At 45.5% G+C, this 21,575-nt stretch overlaps 1 protein-coding gene and 2 non-coding genes across 52 annotated transcripts in view; 1 reads left to right on the forward strand and 2 right to left on the reverse strand.

The window, feature by feature from the left end:
• The window catches only part of PRMT7 (protein arginine methyltransferase 7), a 49,897-nt gene continuing 28,322 nt past the window's right edge, over positions 1-21,575 (forward strand). For 13 of the 50 annotated variants that reach the window (XR_008621472.1, XM_055100380.2, XM_055100363.2 and 10 more), the window contains exons 1-7: positions 1-134; positions 1,072-1,206; positions 4,593-4,677; positions 4,952-5,102; positions 10,444-10,480; positions 13,700-13,849; positions 18,073-18,181. Coding sequence is in view for 49 of the 50 variants with exons in the window: in XM_055100380.2 (XP_054956355.1) it covers positions 5,008-5,102; positions 10,444-10,480; positions 13,700-13,849; positions 18,073-18,181 (391 nt within the window). In the remaining variant the exon portion in view is untranslated. Of the gene's footprint in view, positions 147-1,071; positions 1,207-4,592; positions 4,678-4,951; positions 5,103-10,443; positions 10,481-13,699; positions 13,850-18,072; positions 18,182-21,575 lie in introns of all 50 variants that reach the window. The other 37 variants (XM_055100381.2, XM_055100365.2, XM_055100360.2 and 34 more) reach the window with 13 other exon arrangements.
• On the reverse strand, positions 2,264-2,365 carry LOC112437477 (small nucleolar RNA U13). Its single transcript, XR_003026079.1, has one exon. It is a non-coding gene; the product is annotated as a small nucleolar RNA U13 (small nucleolar RNA).
• Positions 18,394-18,536, reverse strand: LOC112437495 (U4 spliceosomal RNA). The gene has a single exon (XR_003026093.1). It is a non-coding gene; the product is annotated as a U4 spliceosomal RNA (small nuclear RNA).

Genomic DNA, 21,575 nt, shown 5'->3' on the forward strand with positions numbered 1-21,575 from the left:
GATGGGATAGCTTTCCAGTTCTGCTTTAGGACCCGCCCCCCAGCACGCTCCTCGACGCTGCGAGGTCCCGCCCCGCGTGCTGGCCGCGGTAAAAGTGGTAGCAGCGGAGGCGAGCGGAGGGTTTCCCGCGGCGGGTGAGGCGCTGGGTATGCTGGGAAGGTGGGGTCGTTTTGGGGTTCGGTGTGCAGCCAGCATGGTGTCCTTGGCACCAGGGTTTCGGCAGAGGAGCCTAGCGTGGGCCTACTTGGACTCCTCCGCGTGGGGCAGCTCGGGACACCCTGGCCTGCAGGAGAGCGGGGTTCTAGGCTGGCCCCGGCTCTGCAGTGCAGCCGGGTGCCTGCCACTCGCGGGGCTCTGTCGCAGTACTCGTGCCTGGCGCCTCCCCTCAGCCACAGAGACCGCAGTAGCTCCAACCATCGCACCCCTAACTGGGCCACGAGTTCTCTGATTGCCAGACCTGTTGTCTTTGCTACTCACTGTTCTGAGTAATTGGAGAGTCGTGTATTCACTACACGCCAGCCAGAGTGGTCCTGTAAAAGCGTAAGCCTAGTGTAGATATGCTTCTGCTTAAAACTCTTGAGTGGCTCCCAGTGCTTTTAGAACAAAATCCAAACGCCTTTCCGAAGTCGACAAGGCCCAGCTTGATTGAGCAGAAGATGTGATAGGAGATGAGGAGCGGGGGGCTTCTGCAAAAGTGGTCGCTCAGGCTTTTGGCACATTTTGCTTATGCAACCTAGTTCTTTCTACCTTAGGGCCTTTTCTTGGGAAAGTTGGGGTAAGGATTCCTGACCTGTAAAAACTCTTCCCCAACTTTTATCCCGGTCTGTCTTGTAGATCTCAAATGCTAGTTTCCTCAGAGTCCTTCTGTAACCTTGGTTTTCTCTTTCTACAACGCTCTGTGTATTTCTTGCATTCATGTAGTCTGTAATTTGTATTACGCTCTCATTAGAGTCTAAGCTCTTGGAGGGCAAGGGTCTTCTCTAGCTTGTGGTGGTGGCTCCAGTCCCTAATATAGTGCCTGGCACATAGAAGGTATTTAATAAATTTTGTTATTTTATTTTTTCGAGACAGAATCTCACTCTGCTGCCTAGGCTGAGTGCAGTGGTGTGATCAAGGCGCACTGCAGCCTTGACCTCCTGGGCTCAAGCGATCCTCACCTCGGTCTACCGAGTAGCTGGGACTACAGGCACGCGCCACTACACTCGGGTAATTTTTAATTTTAATATATGTATATTTATATATATATATATATTTTTTTTTTTTTTTTTAAGACAGGGTCTCACTCTGTCACCCAGGCTGGAGTTCAGTGGCGCCATCTCTGCTCACTGCAACCTCCGCCTCCCGGGCTCAAGTGATTCCCCTACCTCAGCCTCCCGAGTAGCTGGGAGTAACTGGGACTACAGGCACAGGCCACCGCGCCCGGCTAATTTTTTTTAAAATTTTTTGTAGAGAACGGGGTCTCACTATGTTGCGCAGGCTGGTCTGGAACTCCCAGACTCCATATCCTTGCGTCTCGGCCCCTCAAAGTGCTGGGATCACAGGTGTGAGCCACCACCGCCTAGCAAATACATTTTGAATGAATGTAGTGGACCATCTGCTCTGCAGTCTGACGGGTAATACAATTAGGGCTTGGCATGGTGGTTTCTATTTCCTCCTTGTAAATGGCCATGCGAATTTACAACTCTTGGAGAATGAGGAGGGGTTCAGAGAATATCTCCTGAATCTGTAGTGTAGACTGCTTCTGGGAGAGAACAAATAATAATAGATGAGGGCATTTAGCCAGAGAAGGTGTGTAGTGCCCACCAGAAGAGGTTCATGCCTTCATAAAATTGTTAACACAAGACATAGTTCCAGGTTTGTTTGTTTGAGATACAGTCTTGCTCTGTTGCCCAGGCTGGAGTGCAGTGGCGCGATCTTGGCTCACTGCAACCTCTGCCTCCCAGGTTCAAGCAATTCTCCTGCCTCAGCCTCCCAAGTAGCAGAGATTACAGGCACCTGCCACCATGCTGGCTAATTTTTTGTATTTTTAGTAGAGACGGGGTTTCGCCATGTTGGCCAGGCTGGTCTTGAACTCCTGACCTCAGGTGATCCACCTGCTTTGGTCTCCCAAAGTGCTGGGATTATAGGCGTGAGTCACCGCGCCTGGGCTGTTCCAGGTTTTGAAAAGACACTGTGGTCCTGGTTTTAGACTCAGCAACATCACAGACAAGAAAGGAATCCTATGGATTAAAGTTCTTCACTATAAGTTTTTTTTTTCCCTCCAGTTCAAATGGGTAACGTGCCAATGTAGTAAAGGTTTGAGGGAGGCACGTCTGACACAGGCACATGAACACCCAGTCATCACGCTTATGAACTACAAAACGATGACTCTTAACCTTGAAGTGACTTCAGAATTGATTCCACATGGACCACAGGATTAGTATTTCAGGACTCTACCATATGGATCCTATTGATATGTTTGACACCTGGTCCAGTTTTACTTCACTAAACTGATTGATATAATGTGCATGATTGTCTAAGCCTTTCTAATTGGATGAAATGCCTTCTCCCTCCACAACCCCCTCCTTCTCCTCTTGCCTCAGCTGAATCCACCTTTTAAGCCTTCCCTGAACATTCAGTCAGATATGGCCATTTCTTTCTCCACTCCAGCATTTGTTGGACACAGTTTTCTAATGCACATTACAGATTCTGACAGTTCTAGATATTCTGTCTGTAAAATAAATGTTAGTACATGAGATAAAGTGGATTATAGCAATGTTGTTAAAATGCTGGTTGCAACCCATTGATGGGTCCTGACCAGCAAGTAAAAGTGCAGCTGGGTGCCGTGGTGCATGCCGGTAGTCTAGCTACTTGGGAGGCTGACGTAGGAGGATCGCTTGAGTCCAGGAGTTTAAGGCTGTAGAGTGTAATGATCATGCCTGTGAATAGCCACTGTGATCCAACCTGGACAGCAGGGAGATCCCATCTCTTAAAAACAATAAAAATGAAATAGAGCATATCAGAGGGCCTTGTTCGTAGGACGTCAGTATTGTTTTGTGGAACATTTAGTTGTATGCATACATGCAGGTACGTGTATTGAGTCTCATTGTAAAGTATATTTCTTACTGGGGTTATCAGAAAGTTTGAAAATCATAAGACTAGGGGATAGGTATGCTGAGATTTTAGAAGTAGAGTTTTACCTGGACAAATTGTCTACTTTGAACCTGACTGCCAGCCTGAGTTTGTTCAGGGAAGATTGTTTCTAATCTATTTGCTTTTTGTTTGTTTGTTTTGGTGACGGAGTCTTACTCTGTTGCCCAGGCTGGAGTGCAGTGGTGCGGTCTCAGCTCACTGCAACCTCCGCCTCCTGGATTCAAGTGATTCTCCTGCCTCAGCCTCCCGAGTAGCTGGGAATACAGACGTGCGCCACCATGCCTGGCTAATTTTTGTATTTTTAGTAGAGACGGGGGTTTCGCCATGTTGGCAAGGCTGGTCTTGAACTCCTGACCTCAGGTGATCCGCCTGCCTTGGCCTCCCAAAGTGCTGGGATTACAGGTGTGAGCCACCGTGCCCAGCCTGTTTCTCATCTATTTGTGTAAGAATTCCATGTTTACTTACTCTAGATAACTTCAAAAGAAAAAAAACTCTGGCCAATAAAATGCCATAGGAATGTTTAGGGATATGTGGAGTAGGCGTTCTTTCTAAGTTTTCCTGAAGATGCACCAATGTTTAACAAGAAAGGAAGGGCAGTGTAGAACACCTATTGCTTTCTGCATGGTAAGAGGGATGGGTATTGGGAGAGCCCACACCTGCTGAGGAGTGCCTTTAGACTTTGAGCGGTGGTGTTTCTCTCCCTCCCGGAAATAGAGCTCTTTGGGGAGACAGGCCATATAAGACGTGAATCTGGTGACATTTTACTTGTTTGAAGCAAAATTTTTTTAGATGATGGAGGGTTTTTAAAAATTGCTTTTAAAATTAAAATTTGAATAGATAAGAAGTAATCACTATAAAAAATAATGAAGCATAAGGAATGCTAGTATTAGCTGGGTGTGGGGCACTCACTTGTAGTCCCAACTACTGGAGAGGCTGAGGCAGGAAGAATGCTTGAGCCCAGGAGTTTGAGTCCAGCCTGGGCAACATAACGAGACGCCATCTTTTTAAAAAAAATAAAAAGAAAAAGAATGCTAATATCGTGAACATTTATGTTCCCACCACCCAATTTAAGAAAAAGAACAATACTTTTGAAGTCCACTGCGTACCCCTCCTTGATCCCATCTCTTTCCCTTCTCTTTTAGAAGTGAACTATCCTGATTCCTTGCTATGCTTTTTAGTGTGATCCCTGAAGAACGTATCACTCCATTTTGCATAGCTATAAATTTCATAGAAATGGAATCGTATTGCATGTGTTGTGTGATTTGCTGTTTTTGCTTATCATTATATTCCTGGGATTATCCATTTTTAGGTTTATGTGTGACTGTAATTTATTGTTTAGATGAAAGTTTTCCTGGTTTGACTTGCTCTATCTTCATATTTTTCCTTAAGCTAAGGGTTCGGTATACGAAGGCAGTATTGGTGGCACTTCTTTAACAGCACCCCATCTCTTCTTCTCCTAGCCTTGAGGGCTGCACCTAGATGAACCTGTGAGGCTCATTTGAACCTTTTGGAAGCACCGAAGCCTGCTGAAGTTTCCAGACATCTGTATGAATCTGTTGCCGTTTTTTAATGTTATATGCTGAATATAAAACCAAGTAACTCCTGCTGGAAACATTTACAATATCGATTAACAAATACTATCAATGGCTTTGACATTTTTGTCAGTTTCTTGATTTTTTTCCCCGCTTTTGTCTCCCCTTCCCCCCTCCACATTTTGGGGCATTGTGCTGTTAATAGATTTTTTTTCTGTTCGTTTGTTTATATACCTCCTGTTTCCTTCTGATGTTAATAGATTTCTGACAGTCAGACTTGTCCACAGGAACTCAACTGGCAAGGCTGCTTTTCTGTGCTAAAACTGGGGAGCTAGTGGGCACCATGAAGATCTTCTGCAGTCGGGCCAATCCGACCACGGGGTCTGTGGAGTGGCTGGAGGAGGATGAACACTATGATTACCACCAGGAGATTGCAAGGTACTGGGTTGGTTTACAGCAGGCTGCAGCTGGGTGGGGCACTTGATCTCAAAGCAGATGCCTTGGGCTCCAGTCTGAGCGTGGGCTAGGCTGTCACCCAGTGCTTATGATGAGGGCTGGTGTTGGTCCTGAGCAGGTCTGCTCAGCCAGGTAGGTATATGTAGCAGTTAGGCAAAATCATGCCTGTTTGGAGAGTCAGACATTATGTAGCAGCCTTAGCAGAGCCTCAGCATCTGTTTAACGGAGCAAAGAAAACCCAAGCCTCAGTAGTGTTGATGAAGTTGAATCATTTACTTCCCTTACTGAAATGGTGACATGTTCATCATATGGTTAAATTCTTTTGAATGAAAAAAATGAAAATGGTTTTTTTTTTCCCTTAGAAGAAATATTTAAAAGTATGTGAGTTGTTGGCCAGGCGCAGTGGCTCACGCCTCTAATCCTAGCACTTTGGGAGGCCGAGGTGGCCAGATCACCTGAGGTCAGGAGTTCGAGACCAGCCTGACCAACATGGAGAAACCCCGTTTCTACTAAAAATACAAAATTAGCTGGGCATGGTGGCTCATGCCTGTAATCCCAGCTTACTTGAGAGGCTGAGGCAGGAGAATCACTTGAGCCTGGGAGGCAGAGGTTGTGTTGAGCCGAGATTGAGCCGTTGCACTCCAGCCTGGGCAACAAGAGCAAAACTCTGTCTCAAAAAAAAAGTATGTGAGTTGTTATGTAGCAATCATTAAGTGTATTCAGTGTGCCAGCATTGTGCTAAGGCTGTGGATACCAGATGAAGAAGATCCTGTTCTCATCTTCAAGGACCATGCAGTTTTGTGGAAGAGACAGGCACATACAAAATTACAGCGCAAAAGCCAGGCACGGTGGCTCATGCCCGTAATCCCAGCACTTTGGGAGGCAAAGGGCGGGCGGGCGGTGGAGGGGGTGGTGGCGGCTGATCACTTGAGGGTCAGGAGTTCGAGACCAGCCTGGCCAACACGGTGAAACCCCGTCTCTATAAAAAAAAATTAGCTGGGAGTGGTGGTGGGCGCCTGTAATCCCAGGTACTCGGGAGGCTGAGGCAGGAAAATCACTTGAACTCGGGAGGTGGAGGTTGCAATGAGCCAAGGTTGTGCCACTGCACTCCAGCCTGGGTAACAGAGTGAGACTCTGTCTCAAAAAAAAAAAAAAAAAAAAATTACAGCACAGTGAGATAAAGGCACAAGAGGTCATGGAAGCAGCAAGAACCAGCTGGACTTGGGGTGGGAGGTAATGTTTGAATAATTTCTCAGTTCTAAAGGAAGAGAAGGTGAAGTTTGAGCAGCAGGGATTACAGGTAAGCTTTCAGATGAGCCAGTTTGTGGCTGGGTGCAGTGGCCTACACCTGTAGTCCCAGCTACTTGGGAGGCCAAGGCAGGAGGATTGCTTATGCCCACGAGTTCAACATAGTAAAACACTGTCTCACAAACAAACAAAAAAAGACCAAAAACAGGCTGGGCACAGTGGCTCATGCCTGTAATCCCAGCACTTTGGGAGACCAAGGCGGGCGGATCACCTGAGGTCGGGAGTTCGAGACCAGCCTGACCAACATGGAGAAACCCTGTCTCTACTAAAAATACAAAATTAGCCAGGTGTGGTGGCGCATGCCTGTAATCCCAGCTGCTCGGGAGGCTGAGGCAGGAGAATCACTTGAACCTGGGAGGCGGAGGTTGCCATGAGCCAAGATCGCGCCATTGCATTCCAGCCTGGGCAACAAGAGCTAAACTCTGTCTCAAAAAAAAAAAAAAAAGAAAAAAAACACACACACACAGATGGGCTATTTTGGGGAGCAGCTAGCAGTTTAGTGCAGCTGGAGTGTGGTACAAAAGTACTATGGTAAGAGAGGCTGCCGAAAGCATAGGTGGGGTCATTTTGTAAAGGGTGGTAGCAAAATGCAGGAAGAGGAACATGAGTTTAAGTCCAAGCTTTGCCACTTCTTTACTCTCTTGGCCAAGTTACTTCTCTGAGCCTTAATATAAAATAATATATACTTCAATATAGTAATACATTATCTCACAGTATAATACAATTATCTTAGAATTGTTTGATGATTAAATGTAATACAGTATCTGGTGCAGAATTAGGGCTTAAAATATTTACTTTCTTTTCTTTTTTTTTTTTTTTGAGACAGAGTCTCGCTCTGTTTCCCAGGCTAGAGTGCAGTGGCACGATCTCTGCTCACTGCAAGCTCCGCCTCCTGGGTTCAAGCCATTCTCCTGCCTCAGCCTCTTGAGTAGCTGGGACTACAGGTGCCCGCCGCCACGCCCGGCTAATTTTTTGTATTTTTAATAGAGACGGGGTTTCACCGTGTTAGCCAGGATGATCTTGATCTCCTGACCTTGTGATCCGCCCGCCTCGGCCTCCCAAAGTGCTGGGATTACAGGCGTGAGCCACTGCACCTGCCCAGGTCTGAAAATATTTCTAAACATTTTGGACATTATTTTCTTGTTTTATTGTTCAGATGGAGTCTTACTCTGTTGCCTTGGCTGGAGTGCAGTGGCGCAGTCTCGGCTCACTGCAATCTCTGCCTCCCAGGTTCAAGCGATTCTCTTGCCTCAGCCTCTTAGGTAGCTGGGATTACAGGCACCTGCCACCACACCTGGCTAATATTTGTGTTTTTAGTAGAGACTTGGTTTCACCTGTTGGCCAGGCTGGTCTTGAACTCCTGACCTCAGGTGATCCACCTGCCTCTGCCTCCCAAAGTGCTGGGATTACAGGTGTGAGCCACTGTGTCAGGCCTGGACATTATTTTCTGAGTGATATATTAAACAGGAGAGAAAGAGGATTGGATTGCATTTTGGAACACTCACTGAGAGCGGTGTGGAGAGGAGAGCATTTGGGGATATTGTAGTCCCAGAGCTGCATAGTCCCAGAGACAGCTCGGGGGAACTTGAGTTTGGTAACTCACTGGATATGATGGAGGGAGAGAGAAGATTCAAGAAGCACCAAGACTTCTGGTTAGAATGACAAAGTGGATGGGGCCTGCAAGGGAGGAATGGGTGGTGTGGGGAGGGGAACACGATGGAGATTGGGCGTTTAGGTTTGGACATCCACATAGAGATGCCAATGGCAGATAGAATTTTGGGTCTGGAGACAGAATTTGTAGTTGTTGGAACTGAAACTGGGAGAGGTTGCAGTCTCTCAAGGGGGTGTGGAATGTGAAAGGTAGAGGGCTGAAGAAGGAATCCCGGAATAGCTGAGGAGGCAAAAGAAGGGCAAGGGAGATAGCCAGCATGGAAAGGAAGAAAGAGGGAGTGTCTAGCAAGGTCAGAGGCACTGGGAAGTCCCAGATACTGATGACTGACATCAGCTGCAGGAGTGAGCTGGTGGTGGTTACCGAGAGTGATGTCAGTGGAGTGGTGGGCAGTAAGTGTGAAGAGGCCAGGAAGGTGGTGAGTGAGATGCCTTTTAAATAGTGAGCAGAGGTAGAAAGGACTACATTTCAGCTAAGCATCCATAGCTGGCTTCAGATATAAAACCTTGATGTGCCATTAAAAAAAAAAAAAAAAAAGAACCCCCTTCTTTCAGTGCACCGCTCTTCAAAGTGTGGAATGTGGACCACCTGTGGCACAATTGCCTGGAGCACATTAGCCCAGCCTTCTCAATAAGAGTGAGAGAGAGAGAGAGAGAGTGTGTGTGTGTGTGTGTGTGTGTTCTGGGACTCTGCATTTCAAGTAAGCTTTCTAGTGATTCTAGTGTTGACCCAAGGCTGGAGGGCCTCTGTTTTAATGTGAGCTCCTTAGCTGTCCCCTTGAATTCCCAGAAAGCGTGGGAGGGCCTGCCTAGTTCTGGGTGCTCATCCCGACCCCGCCTGAGGGTTTTCAGTGTGTGAATTACTGCAGTAGGAAATATGGAGAAGTGATTCTCCTCCCTTTACTACGGTATTGGTGAACTCTTTAGTTTTCCCTGATGATGTTAAGTGAACGTGCCCAGTGGGGTACCTGTCACATATACAGTGGGTGTATGTGAGTGCTTCTCTTTCCCCGGCTGCTCTCCCTAATACTGCATCAGTGGTTATCCCCAGGCACAGATGTAGGCAAGGTTAGGTCAAGTATTAGGCAGATTGAGTCTGAGTTTTTCCTGAGGAGGAAAATGTGTAGCGTATAGCAAGATCAAGATGCTAGTGGCTGTGGAATTACTGTGACAGGGCTAACTGCCGAGACCAGCTCGGTCGTGGAGACCCTAACCCAGTGGCGCTAGAGGAATTAAAGACACACACACAGAAATATAGAGTGCAGAGTGGGAATTGGGGGGCTGACAGCCTTCAGAGCTGACAGCCACGAACAGAACTTTACCTACATATTTATTGACAGCAAGCCAGTGATAAGCATTGTTCCTATAGATTATAGATTAAAACGGGAAACAAAGGGATGGGCTCTGGCTAGTTATTTGCAGCAGGAACATGTCCTTAAGGCACAGATCACTCATGCTATTGTTTGTGGTTCAGGAACGCCTTAAGCGAAAGCCGCCCTGGGTGGGCCAGGTATTCCTTGCCCTCATTCCGGTAAACCCACGACCTTCAGTGTGGGCATCATAGCCGTCAACGAGCATGTCACAGTGCTGCAGAGATTTGTTTATGACCAGGTTTGGGGCCTGTTTTTGGCCAGATTTGGGGGCCTGTTCCCAGCAGCTAACTACTGGAGCATTTTTAGGTCTGAGAACATCTTTCTCTGAGACTTTTTTCTGCAGCACTAAAGAATAACAGCTTGAAACTCTATTAAAATAAAGTGGCCAGGTGCAGCGACGGATGCTTGTAGTTCTGCTGAGGCAAGAGGATCTCTTGAGCTAAGGAGTTCAAGGCTGCAGTGCCCAATGATTGAGGCTGTTCATAGCCACTGCACTACAGCCTGGGTGACATAGCGAGACCCTGTTTCTAAAAATAAACAAAAAAATAGGCCAGGCGCAGTAGCTCACACCTGTAATCCCAGCACTTTAGGAGGCCAAGGTGGGCAGATCAGTTGAGGTCAGGAGTTCGAGAACAGCCTGGCCAACATAGTGAAACCCCATCTCTAATGTAAATACAAAAATTAGCCAGGCATGGTGCTGAGCACCTGTAATCCCAGCTACCTGGGAGGCTGAGGCATGAGAATCACTTGAACTTGGGAGGCAGAGGTTGCAGTGAGCTGAGATCGCACCACTGTACTCCAGCCTGGGTGGATAGGGTGAGACCCTGTCTCAAAAAAATAAATAAAGATAAAAGACAACCAAAAAATAGTTTAAAATAGATGACACGTTTGTTCTGTTTAGCAATGTGTTTATGTGAATACTCTTGTGTGTTGATGTGTATCATGCAAAGGTTACTGACTTTTTTGTTTTTTAGGTCATCTTATGCAGATATGCTACATGACAAAGACAGAGTAAGTGTAAAAGGAAACTATTATCTTGATGTGGGGTGTTTTGAAGTCTTGGATTACAAGAAGGTTAAAAATCCCTGGGGGTCATGATGTTAAATGATACTGAGAGGCGTATGGTGTAGAAGTCAGGAAATCAGTTGGGAGGCTGGGTCCTACTTCTGGCTGTATTTTTGTTGTTTAATCTCCCAGCTTTATCAAGATAGAACTGACAAATAAAAATGGTCTATGTTTATGGTAATACAATGTGATGAATATATGTGTATGGTGTAAAATGATTGAATCAAGCTAATTAACAAATCTACCACCTCATACTTTTTTGTGTGTGGTGAGAACATTTAAGATCTACTCGCTTAGTAATTTTTAAGTGTACATTATTAACTATAGCTCACAATGCCGTACAGCAGATCTCCACAACTTATTCATCCTGTCTGACTGAAACATCAGATCCTCTCCCTTAGCAGGTACCATTCTCTAGGCTTCTGAGTTCAACCTTTTTTTTTTTTTTTTTGAGACAGAATCTCGCTCTGTCACTCAGGCTAGAGTACAGGGGCGAGATCTCGGCTCACTGCAGCCTCAGTCTCCCGAGTTCAAGCGATTCTCCTGCCTCAACCTGCCTAAGTGTTGGGATTATACCTAGTATTGGGATAATACTATTATTATACTATTATACCTAGTATTGAGATTATAACTTGGGATTACAGGTGCGTGCCATGACGCCTGGCCTTCACTATAGTTTTAATTTCCATTTTTAATTTTAATTTTATTTTTTTGAGACTGGGTCTCTGTTGCCCAGTGCAGTGGTGTGATCTCGGCTGCACTGCAGCCTCGACTTCTCGGGCTTAAGCGATCCCCCAACCTCAGCCTTCCCAGTAGCTGGGACTACAGGCATGCCACCATGCCTGGCTAATTTTTGTATGTTTCGTAGAGACAGAGTTTTGCTGTATTGCCCAGGCTGGTCTTGATCCCCTGAGGTCAAGTGATCCACCCGCCTTGGTCTCCCAAAGTGCTGGGATTATGGGCATGAGCCACTGCGCCCGGCCATCGTGTGCTTGTTTACCATGTGTATATCTTTGTTCTAATCTAGGGTTATGAACATAGGTGTGATTCTTGATAGACACTGCCACATTGCCTTCAAAAAGGGTTCCAGATTCACTGTAGTATCTTCAAAACTGGGTCATTAAAAAGTGACAGCTAATTTAATGGCATCGTTAAAGTGAAGGCTGTGCCATCCCTGGTTTACAATTGAGGACGCTGTTCATCAATTTTTTTTAACTTAAAAAATAAATAAAACAAGGCCAGGCACGGTGGCTCATGCCTGTAATCCCAGCACTTTGGGAAGCCGAGGCAGGCAGATCACGAGGTCAGGAGATCGAGACCATCCTGGCTAACATGGTGAAACCCCGTCTCTACTAAAAATACAAAAAAAAGCCGAGCGTGGTGGCGGGCAGGGCCTGTAATCCCAGCTACTCAGGAGGCTGATGCGGGAGAATGGCGTGAATCTGGGAGGCGGAGCTTGCAGTGAGCCGAGATCGCACCACTGCACTCCAGCCTGGGCGACAGGGAGACTCCGTCTCAAAAAAAAAAAATTGTGGTAAAAACACATAACATAAACGGTCATACTGATTGTATCTAAGACATAAATGCACTTACTTTGACAATGAAATAGTTCTATATTTCTGTGAAAAATTATTTCACCCAGACTAAACATTTTTGTGCTTTACCTCAGAGGCAACGTCATTTCTTTTTTTTCTTTTTTCTTTTTTTTTTTTTTTTTAACAAGAATGAGTCTCCCTCTGTTGCCAGGCTTTAGTGCAGTGGTGTGATCTTAGCTCACTGCAACCTCCACCTCCCGAGTTCAAGTGATTCTCCTGCCTTAGCCTCCCAAGTAGCTGGGGTTACAGGCATGCGCCACCATGCCCGGCTAATTTTTTGTATCTTTAGTAGAGATGGGGTTTCACCATGTTGGCCAGGTTGGTCTCCAACTCCTGACCTCAAGTGATCCACCCGCCTCAGCCTCCCAAAGTGCTGGGATTATAGACGTGAGTCACTGCACCCGGCCTGGTAATTCTAAAGAATATTCAGTTCTAGATATTTTCTAATTCCAGTCTGATTTAGTCTTTTGCCTATCAGTTTAGAAGTGTGTTTCTTAATGTATGAAAAATTTTTTTTCTTCAGTTGTGTTTCTGATATTAAGATTTTTGACTTGTTTTGCATTGTGGTCAGAGGATATCACCCTTTTGATGCCAGTTCTGTATTAGCTGTCTAATGTTATTTAACAAATTACCTTAAATTTTAATAGCCTCTTAATATTTCTTACTAACTTGGCAGGTCATCAGTCTATTTAAAAGATTTGCACATATTTTTTCCATCATCTTTAGTTATTTTCAACAGAAGGGTCACTGTGCCTATTGAGTCAGACCGTTATAGATGAAAGATGTATGTGTTTACTAAAGACAGAAGTAAAAATCTTCAAGATGCAAAGAAGTTATTTTCTGATGGGGAAAATACGTTTTAGTGAAGCTCTCTGAGTTAGAGTCGGTAAAGGAAAACAAGCCATACATATTGCAGCAGAGCGGCTTTAACACAAGGAGCTGGCTACCCAGCTGTGGGAGGGCTAGAAAGCAAATGGGAACGCTGAGTAACCTAGCAGTAGAGATTTCAGGGAGCAGTTACCTTGCCTAGGGCTGAGAAACTAAACGAGAAGATTAGGATTTCCAGAAGCCACAAGCATTGAGGAGAGATCCTGTGGACCACTGTCCAAGTACGGCTGCAGCTCTGAGGGGCCCAAGGAGCTGGTTATGGGATCATTGGGAAAAGTTGGAGTCTGCGATCAACTGCCCCTACCGAGAGGACCCTGATGAGAACAGCAGCATGCAGAAAGGAGCAAGCCTGCTCTGTCCTCCTACCTTCCAGTCGCCCTCTTGGTCCCCCTTTTGGCTGTACCTAACAGTTGGAAAAAGGAGAACATGGTTTGCAGGGCTCTGGCATCACTTAGTAGAGGATAGAAGAGTGAGTGTGGAGCAGGGACAGTCGCTTAATAAAGGGCAAGGGGCTGACTCACAAGACCTGCCCAGCTCAGCCAGAGCTCTTCTGCCAGGGGCCAGAAAGGCTATAGGGCCCTGACTTGCACTGCCACTGCCAGCTGTGACTCTAGAACTTTGCAAAGCACCTTTCCACTTACTTATAATAACTGGTAGTAAGTGACGGCCATGTCTTCCTTAGAATGTAAAATACTACCAAGGTATCCGGGTTGCCGTGAGCAGGGTGAAGGACAGAGGACAGAAGGCCTTGGTTCTCGACATTGGCACTGGCACGGGACTCTTGTCAATGATGGCGGTCACAGCAGGTGCCGACTTCTGCTATGCCATCGAGGTAAGCCATTCCCTTCAGGTGTGTGTCCTGCATCTTGCATGGGAAATCCCCTATGCTCTTGCACTTTCCCCGTCTGTTCCTTCACAAACATTCATGGAGTGCTCACTCTGTGCCAAGCACAGAGCCAGGCTCTGAGCATACAGAGATGAGTCAGACACAGTTCCTTCCTCCAGGAGCTAATTTTCTCCTCTGTCAGCCTAGGCTGCACATCAGAATCACTAGGAGCTTTAGAAAATACTTACAGGCTGGGCACAGTGGCTCACGCCTGTAATCCCAGCACTTCGGGAGGGTGAGGCAAGACAATTGCTTGAGCCCAGGAGTTTGAGACCAGCCTGGGCAACATAGTGAGATCCCATCTCTACAGAAAAACTTTTAAATATTAGCTGGGCATGGTGGCATGTGCCTGTGTTCCAGCTATTCTTGAGGCTGAGATGGGAAGATCTCTTGAGCCCGGAAAGTCAAGGCTGCAGTGAGCCATGATTTGGACTTCATGTAAGAAAGCAAAAAATTACTTCTACCTTGTTTAAGCCAGTTATTGTGGGACTTTGTTGTTTCCAACTAATCAGTATATGAACTCAGTTTTGTAGGGGAAAGCATTTAAATACATGCCCCCACACCACCACACTCCAGCCTGGGTGACAGAGTGAGACTTTATCTCAAAAAAATCAAAACAAAACAAAGGCTGGGCACAGTGTCTCACCCCTGTAATCCCAGCACTTTGGGAGGCCGAGGCATGGATCATGAGGTCAGGAGTTCAAGACCAGCCTGACCAACATGGTGAAACTCCATCTTTACCAAAAATACAAAAATTAGCCGGGTGTGGTGATGCGCGCCTGTAATCCCAGCTACTCAGGAGGCTGAGGCAAGAGAATCGCTTGAACCCAGGAGGCAGAGGTTACAGTGAGCCGAGATTGCGCCACTGCACTCCAGCCTGGGTGACAGAGTGAGACTCCATCTCAAAACAAAACAAAACAAAACAAAAAAACCTTATGCCTAGTCCCCACCCCTAACAGATTTTGATTTAACTTTTCTGGGGTGAGGCCTGAGCCTTGGGACTTGGGAATGTGCGGCAAGGTTGAGAACCACTACCTTAAATGTCCCTACGGAGCCAGCTCTCTTATGTTTACCAATTTGTCATTTCTTTAATAAAACATTAAACAGCTTGAGCCCACAGAGCAAGAAAAATTAAAAACCAAACAAAATTAAAAATTAAACATGTTATTTTTCTCATAAAACAAATAATGCATATTATTATAGGAAATTTGGTAAATACCAAATAAAAATAGTATGTTGACCCAAAGTTAAGTACTGTTAACATTTTGGTGTATATTCTTCCAAGTTTTGGGGGCAGGCAGGGAACGTGTATATAAATACTTTCCCTACAAAATTGGGTTCATGTAGTGATTGAGTTGGAAATAACAAAGCCTCAAAATCACCGTGGTTTAAGGTAGAGTAGTTTTTTGCTATCTGTTTTGTGGCGTGATCTCTATTCACCGCAACCTCCGCCTCCTGGGTTCAAGCAATTCTTTTTTCTCAGCCTCCCAAATAGCTGGGATTACAGGTGTGTACCACTGCACCTGGCTAATTTTTATATTTTTAGTAGAGATAGGGTTTCGCCATGTTGGCCAGGCTGGTCTTGAATTCCTGATCTCAAGTGATCCCCCCACCTCAGCCTCCCAAAGTGTTGGGATTACAGGTGTGAATCACTGCGCCCTGCCTTGTTTCTCTTTTTTAAAAGTAAGAATAACTTTCCCAGGAATTTCTATTATAGCAAACCTCTCCTTGGGTACCATCGGCTAGAATGAGGTTAAATCTCATTTCTTATCTCTGGCAAGAGGGATTCAGTTACTCTTAGCTCAGACAAGTGCACCGCTGCAAAGGTCAGTTCCCCACGCTGCACCCTCACCTGATTTCAGGGGAGAGGAGGACACAGAATGGATGTCGGGAAGTCATCTTCAGTGTCCACTCCTGGTAGTGTTTTGGGTGAGATCTTGAGCTTCTTGATGGGCTGAGGAGAAGGAGGTGTGAAGGTACCAGCTTGCAGGTTCAGGGAGAGGTGATTGATGAGTCAGAAGGCAGCAGGGGTGAGGGACGACACTGGCTTTGGATATTGTCAGGGTGGAGGCAAAGTGATTGGTGAGAACTAGGGTTTAAGGCCCTCAAACCACATCTAAAAACATCAAGGCAAATCCTAGAAATAATTTGAAATAGATGATGAAGATTTTTCTAGGAGAACATGTGTGTGTATTCCATGTAAGTACTGCGCGCTAATCAATTGCACAACTGGAGCTGCTCACATAAGTACTCTTTACGAAAGGATACAGCATTTGTCCCTTGATTATAGTAAAAAATATAGTATTCATGGTAGAAAATGTGGGAAATACAGAAAAGGATTTAGAAAAAAGGAAAATCTTATCAGGAACAGTCTCGGTATCATTTTGTTGTTTCCACTTCGTGTGTAGGGCCACACGTGAGTCTGTCTGTTTTACATGCTAGAGCTCTTGGGGCTGTGGAATCTAGACTGGATAAGTTGAAAACAAAGAGTTGGAGGTGCTTATTTATGTTCAGGGAAACTCGAAGAGTTCAGGGAAGACTTCTGGATGGGGGATTCATGCTGCCCTGGGAAGTGGGGTTTGATTTGGCAGGTGGGGCTAGGACAGGGAAGGCTCAGTGATCATGAGATCATTGTGGCTGGAGTGTTGGTTGTTGGGGGAATGGGGGAGGAAGACTGGGAAGGTAAGGGAGGGCCTCCAAAGCAGTAGTTTCCCCTTATCTATGGTTTCACTTTTCGTGATTTCAGTTACCTGTGGTCAACTGAGGTCCAAAAATACTAAACGGAGCCAGGTGCGGTGGCTCACGCCTGTAATCCCAGCACTTTGGGTGGCTGAGACAGGTGGAAACCTTGAGTCCCAGAGTTGGAGACCAGCCTGGGCAACATGGCAAAACCCCGCCTCTACAAAAAGTAGCTGGGCATGGTGGTCTACGCCTGTAGTCCCAGCTACTTGGGAGGTTGAGGTGGGAAATTGCTTGAGCCTGGGAGGTGGAAGCTGCAGTGATCATGCCACTGGACTCCAGCCTGGACAATAGAGTGAGACCCTTCTCAAAAAAAGAAAAATTAAATGGAAAATTCCAGAAATTATTTATAAGTTGTAAGTTGTGTACCATTCTGAGTATTATTACATAATTGTTCTATTTTCAGTTATTGTTAATTTATAAATTATTATTTATATTTATTATTGTGCCTAATTTATAAATTAAACCTGGTCATAGGTAAGCTTGGAGGCTGAAGCAGCTCCACTGTGAATGCTAATCCTCCATGCTGACTTCTGACCAACCCCAGCTTCAGGAATGCCTCTAAAATTTCCGCTCTCATGCACTTTGATGTAAATCCTGCCCTCAGGTCAGAACAACTTTGATGTTATCATAAATACATACTTACCGTAAATCCTGCCCTTCGTCAAATTCCCTGTGGTATGTAAGCCCTGCGTCTGAGCCATAACAGTGTGGGGGCCCAGTTTCTCACTGCCCGAGACAAGGCTTCTGTTTGTATGTCTCTATAAAGTGTGTCTTTCTGAGAAGCTGGATTTGCCAGTCTTTCCTCAGCCTCTCAGCTCCCGTGGCCTGTTGGGGTAGGTTTGCATAGAGCTGCCCACCATGGAACAGTATGTATGTATAGCAAAAAAAAAAAAAATGGTATACATAAGGGTCAGTACTGTCTGAGGTTTCAAGCATCCACCAAGGGTCTTAAAATGTATCCCCCATGGACAAGAGGCACTGCTGCACTATAAGAAAATAGAGGCTGTGTTCTGCCAACAGTGGGGATTTGGGACAATTTTGAGCCCAGAGGATGACCTGCTTACTCACACCTACAGTCTGCTGTCCTCTAGAGGGCACAGCACGCCTCCCAGGTTCGTGAGGCAAGTCCCTTTCCTGGCTTTTTGGCGTCCTCTTGTGTGGTACTGACACCTACTGCTCTTACTAAGTAGTGCAGCCTCCTCAGGATCCCCGGCATCCCCGCTGTGCCTGGCACGGAATGAGAGTCCCTAATCACAAGTTAAAGCCAAATGGATCTCAGCCCTTTTTCATGATGCACATTTGGAGAATAAAGTATTTAAGTTACATATCTTAGGACCAGAATCAAGGAATAGCTTGCTCACCTTAAAGGTCAGACTACTGTTTAATTTATTGCTCATTTTTCCTTGGGTTTCGGCTCTATTTTCTAGGTTTTCAAGCCTATGGCTGATGCTGCTGTGAAGATTGTGGAGAAAAATGGCTTTAGTGATAAGATTAAGGTTATCAACAAGCATTCCACCGAGGTGACTATAGGTCCAGGTGAGATTTACACACCCTGTGTTGAAAGCTTTGCTTGCTCTTGTGTGAGAGAGGAAAAGGGTTATTCCAGTTACCTGGAACAAATCCAGGTCATAGCATAGAAATGGGGCCTCTCTGTGTGGAGCTCTGACAATAAGGACTTGGTTTCTCTTGATGTTTATTTTCCTGCTAGTTAAAACTAGTCAACAAGTAGTAGACTAGAGCTAGTCAGGTCCAGCAATGGAGACACAAACAAAACCTACATTTGCTTTAAGCAAATTGGAATTCTTATGGGGCTCAACTCTTGAGTTTCAACTACCAATAATCACGCCTTGGATAAACCTCATTGGCTACGATACTGCCACTGCTCAAAGCTCAACTCTGAGTTTCATCAGGCAGAAAGTACTTAGTTCTTTTATTTATTTTTTTGAGAGAGAGTCTCACTCTGTCGCCCAGGCTGGAGTGCAGTGGCGCTATCTTGCCTCACTGCAAGCTCTGCCTCCTGGGTTCACCCATCCTGGCTAACACGGTGAAACTCTATCTCTACTAAAAATACAAAAAATTAGCCAGGCATGGTGGTGGGCACCTGTAGTCCCAGCTACTGGAGAGGCTGAGGCAGGAGAATGGCGAGAGTAGTTCTGACATTCTGCCTCTGCATACAACATGAACGATTTTCCTGTATAGCATTGTCTCTTAAGGTTTCCAGAATATGTATATGTACACACACACACACACACACACACACATTTTTTTTTTTTGAGACGGAATCTCACTGTGTCACCCAGGCTGCATTGCAGTGGTGCGATCTTGGCTCACTGCATCCTCCACCTCCCGGGTACAAGTGATTCTCCTGCCTCAGCCTCCCAAGTAGCGGTGATTACAGGTGCCTGCCACCACACCTGGCTGCTTTTTGTATTTTTAGCAGAGACGGGGTTTCACCATGTTGGCCAGGCTGGTCTTGAACCCCTGACCTCAGGTGATCCGCCTGCCTCAGCCTCCCAAAGTGCTAGGATTATAAGCGTGAGCCACCATGCCTGGCCTCCGGAATATTTTTTATAGTCTAGAACTTTGTTTCAGTCTTTGAAAATTTCACATGCCACTGACACTTAGAGAACATAGTTGAAAGATTTGCAAAGGAAAAACTGTGGTGAAGTTATGGATAACACCATGGGTTTTTTCTAATTTTTTGTGGAGATAGGGTCTTACTATGTTGCCCAGGCTGGACTCAAACTCTTATGCTAAAGTGATCCTCCCATCTCAGCCACCCAAGTACCTGGGACTACAGGTGTGCACTACTGCACTTGGCTTTTTCACCACGGTTTTGGAGAATGCAGTATCATTCTGAATTGAAGCTTCTACCTAAGGTCAACATTATTCTCCCATTTAACAATTTTTTTTTTAATGGAGAATCTGAAACATGCACAAAAGAAGTGGGTACTATCTTATTTATTTATTTATTTGAGACAGAGTCTCACTCTGTTGCCCAGGCTGGAGTGCAATGGCAGGATCTCAGCTCACTGCAACCTCTGCCTCCCATGTTCAAGCGATTCTCCTGCTTCAGCCTCACGAGTAGCTGGGATTACAGGCGTGCACCACCATGCCTGGCTAATTTTTGTATTTTTAGTGGAGACGGGGTTTCACCGTGTTGGCCAGGCTAGTCCCGAACTCCTGACCTCAGGTGACCAGCCTGCCTCGGCCTCCGAAAGTGCTGGGATTACAGGTGTGAGCCACCGCGCCCGGCCTATCTTTTTTATTTTTAAAATATACAATAGAGTGCTCAAATCATTCCATTTACAATCAACGTTATTGAAGTATGATTTACATTAAATGAATATCCATTTTCATTAGTTTGATGAGTTTTGACAAATATAAACACACTTGTAACCACCATCACCATAATCAAGATAATAGAACATCTCCATCATGCCCAAAGAGATTCCTCATAACCCTTTCTATCAGTCCCCCCATATCCTGGTCCTAGGCACCCACTCATAGACTTCTTCATTATAGATTAGATTTGCCTGTCTAGGATTTCAAGGAAGTGGAATCAAAGAAGTGTGGACTCTTCTGTGTGTGTGCTCTCTTTTTTATAGCGTGATGCTGGTAAGACTCTTCCACACTGTTCATGTCTTGGGGGTCCGTTCTTTAGTGTTACTGAGCAGCACTCTATTAGATAGATGTACCATAACTTGTTTATCCCTCTACCTGTTGATGGACAGGGATTTCTTGGATAGGTCTTTAGATTCACTGATCTTTTCTCTTGCAGCATCTAATACGCTGTAAAGTATATTTAGTAAACTTTTCATTTCTCTTTCTTTGTTGTTCTTTTTTTTTTTTTTTGAGACAGGGTCTTGACCTGTCCCCCAGGCTGGAGTGCAGGGGTGTGAGCATGGCTCATTGCAGCTTTGACCTCCTGGGCTCAAGCAGTCCTCCTGCTTCAGCCTCCTGTGTAGCTGGGACCACAGGCTCATGCCACCATGCCTGGCTAACTTAAAAAAAATTTTTTTTTGTAGAGATGGGATCTCAGTTTGTTGCTTAGGCTGGTCTCAAACTCCTGGGCTCAAGCGATTCTCCCACCTCAGCATCCCAAAGTTCCTAGGATTACAGGCGTGGGCCGCTGTGCCTGGCCTCATTTTTGATATTGTATTTTTTAATCTCTGAAAGTTCCACTTGATTCTTTTTCATAACTTCCATTTTTCTCATGTTCATAGTTTTCTATAAGCACATTTATTTTAGCTTTTTGAACATCCTTATCTTCTGTTCCCACCATCTTTGTTTTTTCTGGGTTTGTTCTCTTGACTCATTTTTATCCTTATTCTGGGTCACATTTTCCTTCTTCACATGTCTAATCATTTTTGTTTGGATGCTGTGGCTATTTGGAATTCCCCATTGTTGAGTGCTAGACTTTGTTGGTTTTGCTTTTTAAACTTTGGCATGCAGTTGGGTTACTTGCAGTTCAGATTGATCCTTTCAGGGCTTGTTTAAGCTTTCTTTGGAGTGGGGTTAGAGTAGCTTTAAGTCAGGCCTTCTCAACAGTAGTGCTGTGACGTTTTGGCATTCTCCAACTATGTGACATTTTGATAATTCTTTGTTGTGGACCCTGTCCTTTGCATTGTAGGATGTTTAGCAGTGTCCCTGGCCTCTTCCCAGTGGATGTCAGTAGCACTCCCCTCCTCCCACCATTCTTGCCAACTAAAAATGTCTCCAGACTGCCACGTCTTCCTTGGTCTCGAGTGTGTAAAATTGCCACCTGTTGAGAACCACTGCTCTAAGGCTGTTTAGCCAGACAGTTACTGTAACCTTTCTGGAGTGTCTGCTGAGAGCTCTAGGTGCTCAGCAGGGGTTCCCTTGTCTGGCTGATCAGAACTTGAATGTTTCCCAGGCCTCTGAGAGCTCCGGAGATTGTTATCACTCA

The sequence above is a fragment of the Pan paniscus genome, chromosome 18 (assembly GCF_029289425.2).
Source record: "Pan paniscus chromosome 18, NHGRI_mPanPan1-v2.0_pri, whole genome shotgun sequence".
NCBI lineage: Eukaryota > Metazoa > Chordata > Mammalia > Primates > Hominidae > Pan > Pan paniscus.